Genomic DNA, 21,242 nt, shown 5'->3' with positions numbered 1-21,242 from the left:
CGTCATACGTGACACCTTTAATATAGGTAACCCATAATACTTTTCAACCGGATTGGAAATTTCAGCGATTTTGTGTTACCCAGGTTACATGTTACACGGATTACGTTCCTCGAATGATTTGTGGGTCAGATTTTCTTGTTATTAAGACTCCGCGTAATACAGATTTGCCTTGTTGTTGGATTGGAAATGACCCCTATTACGTGCAAACCAGATTACACGAAACCCACACAATGACCTTGAGTTCACGTAACCCAAATTCTGTCACCCACGTCACATGTAACCTGTAATATAGGCAACCCATAGATACTAGCTACTCGGATTGAAAATGACCCAGAAACCAGATTAGACGGGCAGGAGAAATGAAACATGATTGCGTCTCATCCCACCACGCAAAGATCCTCGCCGCAGACACAAAGCTGCTTGCTACCGAGTCGACGCTACAGCCCCTCCAAGCCGCCGGTGATACGAGCGGCCGTGCTTGTAAGGCATTGGAAAAAGGGGAGGGAGTCGTCGTGGTAATGGCCGTGACGTGTAGAAAAATGGGAGCAAATCATAATTGAAAAGAAGGACAATGGGGGGGGGGAGTACCTATTTTGGCAAAAAACAACCAGAACCCGAAAAAAAGCTTTTTTTTTTTTTTTTACGAGAGTCTTTGAGTGTTCATCAAAGGCCTCTTTGTTCGTCGCCGCCGCTTCTCTCCGGGTCGTCGAGTCTTTGGCTTACGTCCGTTTCTTTTTTGTTTTGTTTAGTGTGATAAGATTACAGCACTGTGCAAACTAAACGTAACAAACTAACTGAAACGACAGTTGGCCTTTTTTTTTCTCCCCCTCCTCTCAGTCTGTGATAAAAAGGAGCCTTTTTTCCCCCGGAAAGCTTTCTCAGGCGATTTCTTTTATTCTGCGCATGTAGTCGTGCAGTTCCTCGGGGTCTTGGAAGCCCATGTCCTGACACACCCACTGGATGTCCTCCTCGTCGGCCACGGGGATGGAGTTGTAGGGCAGGTCCTCGGTGGGCAGCGTGGCGAAGGTGGTGAATTTGACCCGCTTGCGCTTGGAGGTGGGCGAGCTGGCCTCCTCTCCGCTCTCCTTGGCCGAGCCGCCGGAACTGCCGTCCCCGCGGCCGTGCACCTGGCTCTGGACGCTGGTCTGCGAGCTTCCGCTGCTGTGGTGGTCCCCGTGGCAGCACGTCTGGACGCCCTCCAGCGGGTTGGAGGGGCCGTCGGCCTGCTGCGGGGACAGGTCGCACTGGGCTCTCAGCGGCTGGCCGTTGCCCAGGAAGACCCAGTGGTGCGAGTGGTCCATGTTGACCTGGCCCTCGGGCGGTATGCGCTTGTGGCGGTACTTGAGCACAAAGACGATGCAGTTGATGAGAAACACCAGGATGGCCAGGCAGAAGACCCCCAGGAGGGCGTACATGCCGATCTCCAGGTCGGTCATGTTGCGAGGCGAGTGCACGAAGTCGCCTTCCTCCTCGTCGTCCTCCTCCTCCTCTTCGTCGTCGTCCGTTTCCGTGGGCTGCTCCCGGTTGCCCGCGGTGGGGAAATCGGTGTAGTCGATGGGAACGCTGGCCGGTTGCTCGTTGGACGTCTCGTAAATCTTCCCGCCGGAGTCCGGGTCGGCCACCGCGGGGCGTCCGGTGCCGGGCGGCGACTCGGCCTCGCCTTCGGCGGTCGCCTCTTCGTCGGAGTCGTCCTCCTCGGGGCCGAAGCGGACCCTGACGTAGACGGCGGCAGACGCGATCACGCTCTTGCGCTTGGTTTTCTGGCAGGCCTCGCCGATGGTCATCTCCACGCGCACCAGGTCCCCGGAGCCCTCGCCCTCCGCCACCACCACGGGCCAACGCTGCTGGGGCTCCTGAGACACGGTGACCACCTTGTCGTCCAGCGTGGACGCGTTGAAGTTGTAGTCCTTGGGATCGAAGTACGTCAGCGTGGCAGCCGTGTTGTCGCTGAACAGCATCCACACGGACAAGCTGGCCTCCTGTCGGGAAACCAGACACAAACACGCTTGGATTAAACCAGTGGTGGGAAGTAACAAAATATAAATGTTCAATCTTTTTTTTTTTCCCCACCTTACACTTCCCCAAAATCTGAATCAATCCAGATCCCAACCACGCTTAACTTTACCTCTCTGCAGGTACGGAGATGTGAAGAACTATTGCTCAAATTCTTATTTTTTGCATAGCTTCCCCACTTTAAGGTTTGCGATCATTCAACAAATGTAAATATAAGACCAAGACATCCCAAGAAAATATAAAATTCAGTTTTTAAATGGGGACTTTATGAATCAAAACAAAAAAAAAAAACATTCAAAGCTACCTGGATGAGAGAAAGAAGTAGTAATGCCCCACTACTAAATAATTATTTAAATGTGGCTAATTAAATTTTTGGGTTCATTTTCAATGGCCATCCCCAAGACTGATGACCCTCCGGACCTGTTCAATTAAAAAAAAAAAAATCACTTAAATAGAACCTGTCTGACAAAACAAAGTCAGCCAAAAGATCTCAAAAGCTGCAACAAAATGCCACGATACAAAGAAATTCAAGAACAGAGGAGAAATAAAGTCATTGATATCTAACTGTCGGGAAATGGTTAAAAAAAAAAAAAAAAAAAAAAAGCCATTTCGAAGGCTTTAGGACTCCAGCGAACCACAGTGAGCGACATTAGCCACAAATGGAGAAAATATGGAACAGTGGTGAATCTTCCCAGGGGTGGCCTCATCCAGGAGGTCACAAAGGAAGGACGTTTTCTTTGCATTCTTATCACAAATAACTGTAGAGAACATTTTTTCTTTTTTTTTTTTCCTCTGTCAAAACACCCCCTGGCACCACAGTTTGCACTGTTGTGTCACCCCGCATGTTTAATTCAAAGCTTCCGCTTCAGAGGCTGTCTTCTATCTGTTGCCTCGTGTGAAGGCGAGCGAGGTAACTCGGGGTTCAACTCGGAGATGGCGCTTGTCGCCGTGGTAACAGATGGAGTCGGTGGACCGATCTCAGCGGGATCGAGACAAGATTAAAACGTGTTCCGAGTTTTAAGAGCGTCATCCCGAAATAACCAAACTGAAACTCTTTGAATGACAACAATAAACACCTTGAACAAGAACAACAACAAAAACCTAAAGGGAAATGGCAACACTTGCTGCTGGGCGTTGTAGCAAAAAACAGGAACAGGACTTGTGTTTATGTTTCTAGTCTCGAGGTTCATCACAGGCTAAAAGAAATGACTCCAAAAACTGCACTATAACGAGTACAGACACGAACTAAAAAGTAGAGCGAAATGACAAACGTGAAAAAAAGTGAATAGGTACCAAGTGATAAACTTGGGGCTGATGGTGGTGCAGGAACAGGAATTTGAACGCTAACGAAATGACAACAAAAGCAAAACTGCAGCCATTATACTTGTCGACTTAAAATTTACGCTAAGTGCAAACTTGTTGCGAGAACAGGAGCAGGCACAGGAGCAGGAACGTGACATCATGTATCATAGAAATGACTCCGAAAACAGCACTATACATAATCACATTTAGATTAAAGTAAATCTGCAAATGCGGAGCTAATGTTGTTGCCAGAGCAGGAGCAGGAACAGGAACATGACATCACACTAAAATCAAATGACTCTAACGCTATAATGACGATAAGACGTGTTTATTTAAATAGCAAAGTTGGGGCTGGCGGTGTTGCAAAAACAGGAACAGGAAATCACGAGCTCAGGGGAAGGACTCCCAAAAAGCCCACATTTTAATGAGAAAACAAGACTGGCAGAGTTACAGCTGACAGTGTTTTAAGAACATTAGGTTCACCTCGTGAGGGGGGAAAGATGAGGCGTGTTTAAATTTGTCATACTGTGATTTAAAGTCATCACGATGAGTTATAAAGTTGTCATGATGAGATTTAAAGTCAACAATTGACGAGAGGATCCAGTTTTTTTCTCTCTCTCTCGCTATGTGACCCTAATACGCCGTCGTAATAACGAGGGGCCTCGCAGTATGATAAACAAACATAACTGACAGACATGAAAACGGCTCCGTACTCCGTTTGGAACTTGAGAGAGGACCTTGATGTTTGTGTACACGAGCCGACTTTCCACTCGTTTCAAGCGCAACGGAGGACGTCAGAAAAGTTTCCCGGCGAATCAAAAGGCTGCCGGAATCCTTTGAGAGGACCCCCCCGACTGAGTTTTACTGCCCCCGCACACCCGCCGCCGAGCGGCCTCGGAGAGCACTACTATTAGAACACTACATTACAATAATTGCATTTCAAGGTAGTCGGAAAGCGTAAAGCACAAAATAAAAAAATGGAATTTAATGCCCGCCTCGCTGCGCTGGATGTGTGTGTGTGTTGTTGAATTCTCACACACGCCGCTCGAGGTGATGAACGGCTGCCAATGACTTCTGTAGACTTCGTCTGGAAATAACTTTTTATATTTTATGTGAAGAGACATCTGTCCAATTTTATTCTTATGAAAATACATGTATTTATTTTCTTGTAATATTACAGCTTTATTCTAATAAAGTGAGAAATATTTTCTCATGATATTCCAATTGTATCATAAAATTATATTTTTTCTTGTAATATTTGAATTTGATTCTCATAAAATAAAATATCTTCAGAATATTCCGACATTATTCAAAACATTTGTTTTCCTTGTAATATTGAGACTATTGTAAAATAAAAACAGACAAAATAGAAACATATATTTTTTCTTATTAATTACGACTTCGTTTTAGTAAAAATTAAATAACCTTTCTCACAATATTCCAACTTTGTCCTGGGAAGATTACATATTGTAATATTTCAACTTTATTCTCATAAAATGAAACAAAATATTCAGATAATATTCAATATTTATTGGAATGCAATGTATTGTTCTTCTAATATTATGGTTGAATAAAATTATATTCTTTCAATATATATTATATACATAAAAACCTCACAATATTCCAACTGAATTCTCATGAAACACATGAAAACATTCTTTACAACTTTATTCTCATAATTAAAAAATATATATATCGCAACGTTACTCTCATAAAATAAGACACTCTTATGATATTCCAACTTCATTTCAATGAAATGTATTTTTGTTATAATATTAGTTTTTTCTCAAAATAAAAACATTTTGTTGCAATATTATGTTTTTTTACCCATTTTGTTTTTCATAAAGTTCTGCCTTCTTTCTTTTAATATTCTCACTTTATTTCTTTATTTTTTTCCACGTAGTTTTATTAATTAAATTGTAATTAAAATCTTTTTAATTTTTATTCTCATTAAATATTTTTTTCTCATGATTTCAGGACTTTAATTTTGTAAAATTACCTTATTTTCAGGGTTTTTCCCCCTCGCAAAATTTTGCCCAATTTCTTGTGTTGCTACCACTTTTCCCTCATTAAAAAAGATGTGCCATGATGCTAGGACTATTTTTGGAATCTTAGATATAAGTATTTTCTCATAATATTAGGACATATATTTTCAGGGGAAAAAAAAGCCTTTTCCCCTGTAATTTTATTACTTTATTCTCATTTAATATTGTTTTCTCCTCAGAAAAACAGTATTGCAAAATCATACCCAAAAGGCGGGCGTCGGCATACCTGCTTGGGAGCGCCGAGCGTCTGGAGGCCGGCGGCCTTGGCGACCAAGGTGTGGCTGTTGCCGGGGCTGGGCTGCAGCGACAGGCTCAAGCCCGACACGACGTGGACGCGCAGCTGGCTGACGGAAACTTTGTCGTCCGTGACGGAGAAGGCCGCCCGGCCCAGCGCCGCGTCCACGGCCAGAGGAGAGTCCACCTGGGGGAACACAACGGGAGGGCGGCTATTCGTTGCGTACGCGGGCGGGGGAGACAAACACGACGACGGCGGCGTCATCCTCCCCTCTCGGGCGTCTCGTAAAGTCGTCGCGACAACAGCGTCTCCCCTTCAAGTCTTAAAGAGATGTGTCAACAACAGTGTCCGTCTAATATTCTGAACTTTATTCATTTTTCTGGTTTTGAAATTCTAGTAACTTTCCAACTTTACTCAGACACAATCAAAACAATCAGACGCCAAATAGCTCAAGATCGATAGCACGCAAACCGTCGTTGACGAGACTCCTTTTTTTTCCCGATGGGTTCCCTCCGTCAACCGTTCACGGGTTTTCACCTCCATCCATCCATCGATACCACTAACTGGAAAACTTTGCTTCCTGTAAGGCCTCAGCCTGTCACATAAACAGTGTGTGTGTGTGTGTGTGTGTGTGGATTGCCACGTGAAGCGTGGCTCCTGGATCTCTGGCACATGAATCCATCACCAGAAGACCCATATGCAAGCGAGACGCGTCTGCACGGCCGCTGGAGTCAAGTTGCTTCCCCGACGTATTTACGACAATGATGCATGAATGTTGCGGAGTTATCAAGGCGCAGTAGGACGCGCATGCAAAATGATATCAAAACGTTACTAGTGTTCCCCCACCATACGGTATATGTTCCACAACACACAGTGACCGTACAAATATAGTTTAACCTCTTCCACATGCTTTAAACGCATTTAAACATATGAAGACACTTGAAAACGTACTAAAACACACTTTCAAAAAGATTTTCAAGTATCCTCTTCTCACTCTCTCGCTGTCAAGAAAAGGAAGACTATCGTATAAAATCACTTCGATGAAACAAAACAGACAAAAGACAATTAATCATTGTATGTTTAAACATTAAAATGTTCAACCAAACCACATCATTTCATCTAACTAAATGCTAGCATGGACTTCTTTTTCATGTAATAGTACAACTATTGCAAAAGATATATATTTTTGGTAATTGCAAATTTATTTCCATTATTTTTCAATTTAATTCTCTCTTTTTTGTTTTAATATTACAACTTTATTCATTTATATTTTGAATCTGGCGAGAAATTTGTGTGACCTCCGAGGTCACACCCCAACCAGTCGCCTCCCCCCTTTTTTTTTCCCGGGCATATTTTTCACAAAAATGTCAGTCATCTTGCGACTTGTATGATTTCAGCTACTGTAAAAAGAACATTTTTGACTGATCTCTCGGCCGTTGTTAGCGTGCCAATCTAACGATGGCACGGCAAAGTGACTGGCAGGATCAAAACAATTTATGAACACGCCAATGCTTCCTCAACATGGGCGCGCTACATCTGGCGGCAGATTCAGCCGGGCCTCGGGCAGATTGCAAATGATCAATTACTCGTTTAAAATGACAGATGGGCACCTTGTATCTTTCCTGCCTGTTTCTGGCGTCCATCAATCAGGCCGCCGCTTTCGCCCCTGACAGCGTTAGAACGCCATCTCTCACGGTGATCAAAACTTTCGCCCGGCCTAACTTTCCTCGCCCGTCCCCGTCTAAATGTAAATCAGCCTGGCCGCGGTAGTAACTCGCGACGTCCGCTTTATAAAGGACCTCTGAACCCGTCTCGGTTGACGCCTTTATGCGCGCTTTACCTTTTTTACGACGCCGACTTTGACTTCAACGGCGGCTTGGCGAGGAGCAAGGCCGAGTTAATTGCGCGGAAGGTTCGAAACGACACGGCGAAAGCTTCAAAAGTGTCGGTGACGTGTCGTCGTTTGACCTCAGAATAACAGCTGTCAATCACCGCGATGGCACAGCGGCTCGTAATAAGCGGAAAAGCATTTGAATCGCTTTAAAACATTGCCGGTTTGAAACCGTGAGAACAAACCCCACGTTGAAGGCAACGATCGGAACTACAGGTGGAAGAAACGACAACAACGCAGCCGGGAAGTTTCAGCTTGATCATAGGTGTCAAACTCAAGGCCCAGGAGCCAGATGCGGCCCGCCACATCATTTGATGTGGCCCGCGAAAGAAAGCAAATCGTGCTCGTCAACTTCCGTGATTTTTGCTAGAATCTGTACCCAAATTGTCATAATAATAAACAATAATGTTGAGGTATTGCATTTTTCTGTTACCAAACTACTGTAACTTAAACAATACTTGAACAAACTATTATCCTTGTCTTCTGATTTCAAAACTAGTTATTCCTCAATTTTGTTGTGTAATGGTAATAATATGTTTTGGTGATGATTAAACCTTTATATGGTTTTCACTGTTCTAACGGCCCTCTGAGGGAAATCATAACTACAATGCGGCAAGAGAAAAAAACACCCCTGATCTATATCATTTTATCCGAGAGGAGACTGAGGGAGGAGAGTCTAACCTTTAAAACGGTGGATCCCAGTTCCAGGCCCACCAGGACCGTCCTGTCCACCAGCTCGGCTACGCGGGGGTCGGCCACCTTGAGCGAGTCCTGGACCAGGTCGGTGACGTCCACCTGCCAGTCGGGCCCCAGCATGGTGATGACTTGGTCGGTGCCTTCGGTGGACGTGGTGTGGAACTGGGTCAGGACTTTGACCAGGGCCCGCTGGTACTGCAGCGTGCAGCCTCGGCTCACCCGCCGATCGTCCTCGTCCTCGTCGGCGTCGCTGTCCCGGGTGCTCCTTGGGGAAAAACAAGCCTGCTTAATTAACCCACATACTACATTTTCTTAACTTAAATTACATAGTCTGGAATTTCTAAGATTCGTTTGATTTGATTTAGTAGGTAATTGTACAAAACCGTACAGCAAAAAGTCACTTGCGACATGAAATTCAGTGGAAAAAAGTCTCGCATTAAGGCGGGTCGTGGAATTCAGTTGGAAATTATACGAAAAAAGGAGATGACAAGATAAATGGTTATGAAACAATTAGTAGGAAATGGTACAAAAAGTGTGCCATTAAGTCCCTAGTGACCTCATAAATTGTGAATAAGAATTTTGGCGGAAATTGTACAAAAAAGTAGAAGTCATGAATGAATATTTTGAATTTTGTAGAAAAATGTGCAAAAAAATGGTCATGGCATTTAGTATGAAATCATCAACGGTCTGGAATTTAGTAGGAAATGTCCCACAAATTGGGGCATGAAGTCACTAAAGACATTCTAAAATCATCATTTCACTTCATGAAATTCAGAAGGAATTGGTACGAAAAAGTATACAATGATCAACAGCACCATAGGCATCAATATTACTGAAATGCAGATTGACCTGTCCACCAGTGCTGATTACATCGTGGCCCGTATTTCATGTCCTATTCAATCTGCGCTGGCTTGGCGGCTCCTTTTAAATCATGTCAAAGCGCCACTAGAACACAAGTGCTTATAATTGGACCTGTTCCCTGAATCAATGACATTGTCGCACCTCCGCTGCGCCTCCTGAATGTCAAGGAGGGTGCGGAGGAGGAAGTAGACGCCTGTCAACTTCTGCGAAGGGAACTTGTGTGGCTCACCTTGTCATGCGGCACAATTCAGCCCGCTTTGGTAACAAATTGCATGAAACCAAAAACACAAACAAAAACATCATTGTAACTGATGACATCAGAAACGGTCAGTTCGGAATGTTGTCAGAAATGGTCCACTAGCACGCAAGCGTGGCATCAAGTCACTTATGGTATCATAAGTGGTCATGGTCTTTAGTAGGAAATATGCAAAAGAGTATGGCATCACAAACTTCATAGATGGTCAGAGAATTGAGTAGAAAATGCACACAAAATGGCTCAAAATCCTTGATAACATGAGTTATCAATGACTTAAACCATATTTTTTTTGGTGCAATTTGCCACAAAATTCTTATGTGACATTTAAGATGACATCAGTGACTTTATGATCATAAATAGTGATGGAATTTAGTAGGAAGGCATCCAAAAAAGTGTGACATATGTCACGAATGGTAATGGAATTCAGGAGAAAAGATACAAAAATGAAAGCCAGAAAGTCACTGAGGACATACATGGTTGGGAAATTTAGTAGGAAAAGTACAAAAATATGTGGCACAAGTCATAAACGGTCGTAAAAATTTTGCAGGAAATACAAGCCATGAAGTCACTGATGACATCATTGGAGAGGGAGGAGGAAGTGGCATCCTGTCAAGTTGTGCTGCGGCAACTCATCTTTTGGTGTTGAGCAGATTGGGCTCAGCCAAGGAAGCACCTGGCACGTTTAACCCCGCTTTGCCCAAACAGGGCCCGCGTCCAAATAGCAGCTGCTTATCGCTTATTCCCGACTGGGACTTTTTTTTCTTTTTTTTTTTTTCTTTCCCTCTCTTACCCCCCGTCCCTCTCGACATCAAGACAGGATAATGCGACGGTGGACGAGTGCCGAGCATCTCATCAGCATTATGATGACAAATTCCAAACGGAGCTGAGACCCTTAAGAACAGATGGCGCGCACATTGAGACGCGCAGATCTCAGCGCTTGGCAGCAGCTGCCCACTTTAAAGACCTGACACGTTAGTGTCGCTTTTTACTAACTCAGAAGGAGGCGTATTTTGTCATCAGCCAATATCACTGACTTAATGAGACAATGTTTTGGGGGTACATTTCCTACTAAATTCCATGACTGTTTTTGACATCCTCTATGATTTTATTCCTAATAATAAGTTCCCACTAAATTTCATGACCATTTATGACATCGTAGTTGATGTTATGGCAGGACGTCTTTTGTACAATTTACAACTGAATTGTTAATTTGTCCATCACTTTTTTTTTTTTGCAATCTATTTATGTAATATTACCAATAAAATATCTAATCAGCATTTATGATGTCATCAGTGACTTTTTGCGATACCTTTATTGTATGATTTTCTAGCTACATTCCCAATGACCATTTATGATGTCATCAGTGTCGTTATGTCATACATTGGTTCAAATTTTGACTACATTTCAAGACCATTTATGACAACATATGTGATTTTATACTGAATTGACTTTAATACTACTCTTTTTTTGTGCGATTTCTTACTAAATTCAATGACCATTTATGTTGTAATCACTGACTTAATGCCATAATTCTGTACATTACCTACTAAATTCTTGTTGACCATTTATTTCAGTGACTTATTGCCATAGGAGTTTTAAAAATCCTTTTCCACAAAATTCTGTGACCATTTATGATTTGTTCAGAGACTTTATGCCATACTTTTTTGTATGATTGCTTCCAACAACCCTTTATCTACTTTTTCCACGACCCATCCACAATGTCATTAGTAACTTAATGCATATTCTTTGTATCATTTCCTACAAAATTCTTAATCTCATTTCTTGATGTAATAAGTGACTTTATTCCAGCCTTTTTTTTGGGGGGGGGGGGGGGGGGGGGTACCATTTCCCGCAAAATTCTTAATCGCCATCTATGATGACGTGATACCATACTTTTCTATCCGTTTACAGTCGCTCTGTGCGCCTGGCTGTCGTCTGGGATTTGTTTTGCGTCTCGTGCCATTCAAACAGGAGCCTGCCGGACACGACTCGCCACTGCGCGATCAGGTAAGTGAGTTTCGCCGATAACAGCAGACTGAGACCACTCGTGAGTCATTCACTTAAAAACGCAGCCTGGGTAAAAACCGCCGAGACGCTGAGGCGCTCCGTCTCTGTCAAAGACGTCCACCGCTCTCAAGCTCTGGATTAGCTTCAATAGGGTTCATATTATTCCTCGGCCAGATGAATACTGTCTCCTCCGATTAGGGTCTGGCATAGTAGTGGATAATGCAGCCACTGACTGTAACAAAGAGACACAGCGGGCCAGGAGACCTCATTGTTGTTGTTGTTGTTGCTGTGGGAGTGAGTGAAGGTCCACAGTGTGCCACTCAACGTGGAAGTGAAGTCGTGTCGAGGGAAGAGACAAGACTGGAGGCTACTAACGACAATAGAAGCGCAAATAGAAGTGATTATAGAACAGTCTTGCCCCATGAAAAAAGGTGACAATTCATGAGTAAATAACACCGCCTGAAAAGGTTTATAATGGCCTATAAATATCACAAGATGGCAGGAGAGCCCTACTTTTTTTAAGCTATTCGTCATGTTACAGATTGTTAAGATTTGAAAGAAACTTCATTCTAGAAAATTCCATTCAGTCAGTCTTGTGACGCGATGATTTTATTCCCGTAATATGATTTTCTTGCAGGAAAAGTTTGAGTTATTCGAGTGAGAGTCTTCTTTTTAATTTGTCAAAGTGATGTTCTACAACAGTCTTCCATTCTTTGACGCAAGAGAGTGACAAGAGGCACTCAGGAATATTTTTAAAACGTGTGTTTAACTGACTTTAAATGTGCTTAAAGCGTGTGGGAGGGGTAAAACTATTTTTTAAAAAGTTTTGATATGGTCTATGTCGCAGATCACGTGAGTGGTTCTGGAACACATCCCCCGCAATAAATGAGGGTTCAGTGAATAATTACGCTAGTGGGAATATCAAAAAGAAAAAAAAGAAAAAAATGGAGCCTATGCAATATGTTTTGCAGGCGCTCAGGGTCATTTGAAGTCCCCCCCCCTTTCAAAGCACCTTAAACGCGCCGTTTGTATTCAGCGTTCATTCGCGTGCTTTGGGTGGATGGTGATGTACTCCAGCGGGGAGGATGGCAGCCAAGCCCGCCGATCTTAATGTCGCCATTAAACATCTCCTAAATGAAGTCTTGTGGGCTTGTTTGTTACTGCGCCGTGCATGACCGGCATGCCGGAGCACCTCCGCGGGATTGTCATCGAGGCCGTTTGTCATTGGAGGGACGCCCTCAATCTCCCGTTGGCTGCCGTTTTGTTTTTAAACGGTCACGCGACTTATTTTGTCTTCGGCGTCTGGGGTTGAGTTGATGTTCATTGCGCCTTTGGCCAAATGGCAAAGAAACGAAGCAACGTATCTTTCCTTTATTTGCACTTTGGCATGACAGCAAAAAGACCAAGAATCTCATCTTTGCCTTTACTTGCACTATGCCAAGATAAACAGGAAGCAAATGACTGTATCTTTCCTTCAGTTGCGCTTTGGCAGGACAACAACTCGACAAAAGTAACATATATGTGCGTTCAATCGCGCTTTGGAAAAAAAACAGCTCAAGCAACATATCGTGCCTCACTTCCTATTTGGCAAGATAAACAGACAAAGCGACGTCTTCAAAGTGCAATTGCCTTCAATTGCACTTTGCCAAGATAGCAACATACCTGTACTGTGCACTGTGGATTACAAAATAAACACTTTTAATAACCTTGCCTTGTTACCTCTTTGTCAAGATAATCAGAAGAAGCAATATATCTTCTCTTTGCATTTGAAGCATAATATGCTCTGCCTTCATTTACAAATTTGGCAAGTAACATATCATGCCTCGTTTCCTCTTTGGCGGTATGACGAAAAGAAAAGCAATATATCTTCCCTTTGATTGTGCTATGGCCAAATAAAAATCTGAACCAGCATTGTCTTCCTTCGTTTGCGCTTCGGTAAGATACCGAACAGCGGAGAAAAGACAACGCAACATATCTTACCGTCAACTGCACTTTGTCTGTGGCGTTCAAATTAGAGTGGAACTGCTCAGGTTATCCTGCTTTTAATTGCACTTTAACAAGATCACAATCATATGAAGCGGCTTATCCCGACTTGAATTGCTCAAGCTAACAAAAAAGCATTTATCTCCAATGGTAAACATTGAAAAGGGAAAAAAAAAAACATGCCAGAATGTAACAGCACTAATGTTAAATGACATTATCATAGAGAGATAACACAATCCTCAACGCGATTGTTTTTGAGCCAAGCCTGTATCCTCCCCGCCGCGTTGCGAAAAGCACTTGTTTGTTCTAAGAGGCCTCGGGTACACATCCTCGCGGCGCTAATGAAGTCTCCGTCTCGGCCTCGTCAGCTAAATGCGTGGTGAGGGCTCCGACGCAAACGTGACAAAGCGGCTCAAATTGCACCTGGGAGCCTAGTTTCGCGAGGCTACGCCTCTGCGGCGTGTTCTGTCTAATTGGGACAAAACAAGACCAAAAAAAGACTCCTGCTTTTCACTTTCGAGTGTTTTTGACTAACGGGTTCGATGCGCTTTGGATAATGAGTGCAGCGAAAATAAAGTCGTGAGGAAAATGCATTGTGAAGGTAGAAAACCCTTGAAACGCTATAAATAGCTCATGTACTGTAACACGCCGACATTAAGATGGCTGCCATCGTTCACATGGTTACCGGAAACCTATCACCTCCATTTTGAAACGGGAACACTGCAAGACTGACAGGATTAGACTGACTGTCAACAAACCAAATTAATCAGTAGCATAACAAGGCAAGTTATGTGCTGTCTGTTTGTTATCAAGCCAAAAAGAAAACGAGGCAAGATAATTTGCTTCAGCGACGCCTTGAGATGAGCGTGACCCGACTGGCAAGTTTTTTTTCGAGATGCAAGCCATCGTTCGGCTGATTTTTTTGCTCTGACTTGTGAGCGCAAACGAGGTACGAGCGCTGTATGTTGGCAGTGAACTCAACTCAAGTCATTTCACAATCAGCAGCGCTTTATCAAATAGTGAACAATCAGTCACAAAAAAGAGGCTCCAAGCTGTTTGCAGCTGCAACAAAGCATGTAGACAGACAATATAACAGTACTGTCATATATTCTTTATCCTCTGCAAAGAATGTCTCATGTTAGTGCTGCACTGATGAAGAGCTGTGAGGAGTTGAGACGTCTCAAGCAGCACTATATTTTTCATTCTGTCTTATACTGCCCCCAGGTGGCCAAGGAGGGCACATGCAAAAGAGCGGCATAATGGCCATTCAATGATCAAAAAAACTGTTTAATTCTATCCTGTAAGCAACTGTTAATTCCCATGATCACCGTAATCTTATATGACTATTTGTACATTTTAGAGTGTTTCTTTTGACAGTATTAATAATTAAGTTCCTTATTTTAATTTTGTAGGGTTCTAACTTCTTCGCCGTGAATCATTTTGGGTATTGTGGTCATGTACACTAGTATATATCCTTCGTATATCGATGTTGGTATTTCATATAGCGGCCAATATATCGGTTCTCTGCATCGGTCCCAAAAATGGCACCTCAGTCGGGCTCTACCTGGTGATGATCCGAGTGCCTATATGGATCCTACCGAGTGTTTGAGCGCCTCGTTCCTCACCTGCGGTCGGGCAGAATGGGCACCCGCCACCCTTTGATGAAGCTAAGGTTGCTGTCGGACAGTTCCACTCGCAGGGGGAGCTTGGGCACCCAGACGGTGAGCTCCAGGGGTGCGCTCAGGTGCTCGTAGCTGAAGATGACCCTGGCGTTCATGGAGCCTCGCGTCTCCTTGCCGTTGACGAACACGTAGTCGCAATTCATCGAGACCTGCCGCACAGAGCAGTGGTAAAGGTCAAGGGAAGGCGCATAGGTCTATATGGTCATGGTCACCGCGGGTGATGATATACAGAGCGGGGACACGAGCGGCTGTCGATGGCGCAATTTATTTGTTGTTTCAAGGTTTGACTCTTGATGTGTAGAAAATATACTACGAGGGGCAAAATTAGCCACCAGCAGCTCAAAAATCATTGGACATCCCTCGTAACAAGGCACACAAAACAAGTCTGAAGGAATGTTAGTGTTCAAATTCATGAAATAATATCGTGGATCCTGGATAAGCAGAAAAACGATTAAATATTCTTACAAGGAGCGACAACCAAACGGCAAAAAGCAGTGTACACAGTGGTTGTTTAAAGAATACAGTAGTGCCTAAAGATACTAGTGACCTGGCTTACGAGTTTGTTTGTTTTTTTGCTTTGACCTGTGAGCAAAAATCTGAGATACAACCACTGCAGGGTGGCAACAGATTTTTGAACACAAATGAAACTGTGGAGTAACACGTAGATGGATAATATAGCAAAACTCACAAGTATACTGTATATTCTTTATCGTCTACAAAGAACGACTAACAACTGCGGCTAACTGAGGAGCTGAGACCGTCTTCGTATAGCTGTGTATCTGTATTACACTGCCCCCAGTTGGCCAAGGGTTGCACATTCGAAGGAGCAGCACAATCTCCATCTAGCTGAAGCAAAAAACTGCTTAATTCTTCACATTCTATTTAATTATGACATAGAAATCAATCCAATGTACTTTTTTGGGCCATAAACCAACTCGCAAGCAGCAAGGACAACAAACTCCTTGGCGGAGGTAGCTCTCCATATGGGGCAGCAGGACAATAAAAGCCGTTTGTGTCCTTCAGGTCGGGCGAGGCGGGACGGATCGTAAGAGTTTACTGGGCGAAACCGTGCTGGTGAACGTAAGACCCGTATGTGCCACCTTGTTTCCCGCCTCTGTTGTCGTGTATGCAAATGAATTGAATAAACACAACCCAAGTATGTGTGATATGCAGATGAGGCCCTCTATTGGCATACTACAGTTTATCTATATCAATAGACAGGAACAGGTGTTGCGGTGCGTTCGAGGGGTCTCACAGACGTCGTTTATCATTTTTCATTATCCATTAAAGCCACAAGCAACTGAGCCGTGTGATATCGAGCGTGCTCGCTTGGCTAACCGTGCCTCTGCTAATTTAATAGCACTCCTTCAGGCACGGAAAATACACTTGACACTTCAATAACTATCTGCACTTACAGTAGTTCTGGGATCATTTATCCGGCCGGGCGAGAAGACGACCGTCCCAGGAACCTTGGGGATAGGGTGCGCATCTCTGAACATATCAGATCGGAGCCTTTTAAGACCACAAACTTCAAGTTCCAGAAATGTTACGGCAGTAGTTGCGGATTGGCACCCTCTAGAAACAAGAACTAAAAGTTCCTGGAACGTTGCGGCTGTAGTTGCAGATAGGGTTGAGCAGCAGTGTGGTCACAGCAGTTCACGCCTCAAAATTCAGTCATATTTTTACATTTCCTCAAATAAAATCCATCTCTCAAGAGTTCCCAGACAAATAAACAGCTCCCTTTCCCCATCAGGAAACACGCAAAGTATTAAAAATGATCTCACGCTAACAGTGCTTAGCATTCCAGGAGGCTCGTGTTCCACAATGTTGTGTGCCTCCGCCCATCTTCAGTTGAGTAAACAAACGCTCTGGCCACCTTGGCGGTAAAGAGTACTTTTATTATTCGCTCCAGTTCTGTTGGTGCACGCGACGTCAATAGAAGATGAGGCCAATGCGTGCCACCCCTCCACCGCCGTCCCCAGACCCCCCCCCATACCCGCCACTGCCCTCGGGTGCCGTGACTCACAGACGCCATGCGAAGGCGGCAGAGATAAGGCCTTGTGTCATCCCGTCACATCGCACGCCTGCGGTACTCTACCTGAACCAAGCGCGGACGCATTTTTGGAGCAATTTTAAAAATAGAAATAAATAAAAAAAAGATAAAGAATACAAATAATAATACCCCACGCCCAAATAGCAGTACATTCAAAATGGTGAACTTAAATAAAAATACATTTAAAATGGGAACACCAAATGAAAATACTTTTTAATCTAGTACAATAAAATACAAATTAATAAAAAATGTGCAAAATAAAATAGAAATAAAAATATAATGAAATAAAAATACTCTTCAATTAGCAAAATAAAATAAAGTATTAACATGAAAACAAAAGGGTAAGAAAATAATCAAAGCAAGGTCAAAATATTAAAATACAATAATTAATCAAATGAAATTCAATAAAATTAATAAAATAGTATAACAAAATACAAATGAATTATAAATAGAATAAAATTCAAATATATTAAAATAGTTAAATAGAATACAAATTATGAAACATTACAATCAGAGGGTAAAGAAATACTAAAGCAAAAGAATAGAAAATTGTGAAATAAATAAATAAAAGGTTAAATTAAAATCTAAATACATTTAAAATTGAGAATTAATATAAAAATAAATTAAACAGTAGAATAAAAGAAATTACAGCAAAATAGTAAAATGTAATTAAAACCAGTGACATAGAATGCAAATCTATTTAAAATAGTAAAAATAAAATGCTGATAAAAGAAAAAAATTAATTAAATACATACAAGATATTAAAACACAAATGAATTTAAAACATGGGTGGCAATAACATAAAAGTAAAATACGAGAAAAAAAAAATCATAATATGTTTGAAAAAAATAAAATAAAATACACAAATGAATGAAACATTGTCAAATAAGGCCAATAACATCTCAGGAGTGTATATTTATGTTGACTGACATTGTTTCCAACCTAGAAAGGGCGGTCCTAGCTCAGGACAGCCGGTCCTTCAACAACTGCTACTTGTGTTCGTGAGTGCCCAGATGCTGCCGCGCTTTAATTACCTGCAATCGCTGAAGTGGATCACACGCGCATAATCTCCTTCAATTTGTACGGAAGTGTCACAAATGAATGTGTGAATGATATGTGGGAAGAAGAAAACGCCATTATTTCTCCTCATATTTCGACATCCTCTGATTAATTGCCAGCCCCAAGGCGGCGGGGGTTAGCGCCCCACCCCCCTCCCCAAGCGACGGCATGTTAAATGGAATGAAAGCTGACACATGGCTCGGCATTAGTGGGCACAGTGTCGCCGCTAAGGAGCTTCCGTCGCCGTGATGGATGTGTGTTAAACGGATGTGAGCTAATTTAGCCGCACTAGCCTAAGCGGCCACGCACACGCGCACACACGCACTTACACATGTATTAGCTTGTTGTTACTCGGATTAATGAGGCTAAAGATGATCTGTTGGCTCGAAAAAAAGGGAGAAGAAAAAGTCGGAAGATGGGGAAACTGCTTTCGGGGCTTTGTTCTCATTCAGTTACAAAAGTACTAGTGACAGCGGCCGCCGGCGTTTGGATGTTAAAGTCTGGCGAGTTTGTCCCAAAAGGTGTGAAAGTAGCAAGCGGGAAAGTCATTTTTTCCCCGCCTGTTTGTTGATGTTGATGTCAGGAAGCTGTCAGCGTGGACGGGTCGCAGGATTGTAAGCAGCAAATGTTCATATACATTTCAGCCAGTTGCACGTCACAACATGAAATTTGGTAGGCATGTCTATGAGTAGACCCACAAGTAAGAAAGAAACCGAACCTGAAAACGCACAGGACGTCTGTCATTTTACTTTGAAGTGACCATTTTAGCCATTTCAGAGCATGTATGAGAAAATCCAGCCAGTTGCACTTAACAGCAAGAAATTCTTCCAAGCTAAGCTTTTCCAACACATTTTGTCCCGATTGCTGCCAAATTTGAGCCACATATAAACGACAAATGGACGACTCTACTGTAGATTGGGAACCATTTTAATTTGTGCCGTTACGTGTGAGTGAAGTTTGACGACTGAACGGCAATAAAGCATCGCTCGTTTGAAGGACAAACGCTTCTTCCTTCAGCCGTTAATGTAATGGAATAGATGTGTGTGAAAAAGGTCCTTGGGTGGCGTCGCCCTTATTAACCCCGCCAATTTTTCATCCCGCGTTAAATACGACACAATGTGACGCGTCCCCGCCCGAGCAATCTGCTGGCACCGCGGCGGATGCCACAGCGCATTAGCGGCACTGCGGCGGAGGCGGAGGGCGGTGGGAAGCCACCCCGGCGAGTAGAACACCCGCTGCAGTGGCAAACAGCTTTCAACTCGCAATTAGTGGGCCAAATTTATCAGCAGAAAGTGGCCGCGGGAGCTCCGGCGAGTATTTCAAGTGTCAGGCCAGGACTCCCTTCATCAGGCTCGCTGCGGCCGTTGCGGTGAATTACGTTGACTCTTTGTTCCCGTCGTCCAGATACACATCAGCAGACGGCGCAGTAAAGCGAGATGGCTGCACACGTAAGGTCAATTCCCTGCAAAATTGCATTAACCCAACGAGAAGTGAGATTTTCCTGCCTGTCTACATGGAAGAGAAGCGGGATATATTACCCGACAACACTCTCTGCCTCCCTGGTTATGATGTATCTATCTCCTGCACCTGCGAGGAGTCCGGCCCGGCCGGCCCGAACTCCATTTGCAGGAGATTAGATCCTCTGATTACCTCCCAACCACTGGACGAAAACTAGACGGGAGCCCCAGAGCCCCTCCAGATCCATTTCAATTAATAATTTAACATTCGAAGGGAGGAGGGTGAAGGGGGGGCCGAGTATTTATGATGATTCCAATGGCGCTCGAGACGAGGCTTGAAAGTTAAAAATGGCACCTGCGCCGCTTTTTTCACGACATAACATAAAACGATGAGACGATGTAGGCGAAAAAGCTTCAGCGTTTAGTGTCGACAATCTGTCAAGGATACCCGCGCTTCCGACTGGGGCTCACTGAGGAAATTCACCCAAAATCCTTGTTCGGTTTCGGGCATGGGTCCTTGAGACTTTTTGGTGCATCCTGTCACAATAGACATGTCCACCCAGTTTGACTATAAAGGTAGTCAGGATTTCAAAGAGACTGTGATTCACAAGGTAAGGGCCTGAATCCCCAAAATATGTTTTTCCTTCATGCAGCAGAAATCTCCCACGAGGAACAATCGGAAGATCTTTCCGCTATTGGGCGACGAGGCTGAAAAGTCTTCGTGCTCGCGGTGACTCACACGAGGCCTCCGCATCCCCGCTGAGCTCGATTCACCGGCGTGGAACTAAATTCGCAAACTTTACAAAAGAAGCGCACGGACACGGAGCGGCGCGATATGCTCCACGTGTGACAAATCAATCGGGTTGTCCACTTGAAAGCGCCTTTGAAGATGAGGAGGTGGCTTCTTTTTTTTTTTTTTTTTCTCTTCTCCGCAGACCTGAACTGAGATGAAGGCCAACATTAGACATTATATGTAGTTACTGTAAATACTAGAACATAATAAATGGGAAACACAAGGCAGTCAGAGTGCAATGATTCGGAATCAATTTTGAACAGTGTCAAGAGCGTGGATGCGATACCAACAGGCTTTGTTCTGATTATTCGTTCATTACATTGTGTATCCGATTGATAGCTATTGATCGGAAAGGTCTGAGTGGATGTGCCTCAACTTCCCATAGCGTTTTTCTTCCTTGATTAATTTTTTTATGATTGAGCCCCTTGATTTATTTTATTTAAAAATGTTTAAATATTTTAATAAAATCAATCATTTTAATAATTTTATTATGAATAAAAGAGTGCTCTTAATGATTTTAATTGTTTAGATTTTTTTTTGGGGGGGGGGAATGCATGTACTTTATTATTGATCGTTTGCCAACGATGTTCTTCGACGGCAAACTAGTCGAGACTAAATCAACATAGCCCACCGCCCTCCAGTTTGCCTCAGTCGCTTCGAGACGAGCAACATCAAGAATCGATTTCACCAAACGGAACACCTGCTAAGCACCTATTAATCTGTCAATACAAGAACATGGCACTGTAGAAATTCTCTGCATCCAGAAAAAAAAACTCTTGTTTACCGTATTTCTATTTTATTTTATTGAAATTGTTCGCCTGTGGCCACTGCACTAAAGTTAACAATGGAAGGCCGGAGTACACAGGGCCGACCGAGCACATCAGGGAGCTTTTTACTGCTTTTCCGGCA

The 21,242-nt window shown here is 43.3% G+C and overlaps 1 protein-coding gene across 2 annotated transcripts in view; it reads right to left on the bottom strand.

The window, feature by feature from the left end:
• Nucleotides 1-601: 601 nt before the first annotated feature.
• Nucleotides 602-21,242, bottom strand: part of tmem132e (transmembrane protein 132E) — a 213,465-nt gene continuing 192,824 nt past the window's right edge. For both annotated transcript variants that reach the window (XM_061702790.1, XM_061702789.1), the window contains exons 6-9: nt 14,915-15,120; nt 8,168-8,447; nt 5,587-5,781; nt 602-1,979 (exon numbers count right to left, since the gene is read on the bottom strand). In XM_061702790.1, the coding sequence (XP_061558774.1) occupies nt 879-1,979; nt 5,587-5,781; nt 8,168-8,447; nt 14,915-15,120 (1,782 nt within the window). In that variant the 3' untranslated portion in view covers nt 602-878. The remainder of the gene's footprint in view (nt 1,980-5,586; nt 5,782-8,167; nt 8,448-14,914; nt 15,121-21,242) is intronic.

The sequence above is a fragment of the Phycodurus eques genome, chromosome 17 (assembly GCF_024500275.1).
Source record: "Phycodurus eques isolate BA_2022a chromosome 17, UOR_Pequ_1.1, whole genome shotgun sequence".
NCBI classification, from domain to species: domain Eukaryota; kingdom Metazoa; phylum Chordata; class Actinopteri; order Syngnathiformes; family Syngnathidae; genus Phycodurus; species Phycodurus eques.
Note: the sequence above shows the minus strand (reverse complement) of the source record. Positions and strands in the feature narration are given on the sequence as shown.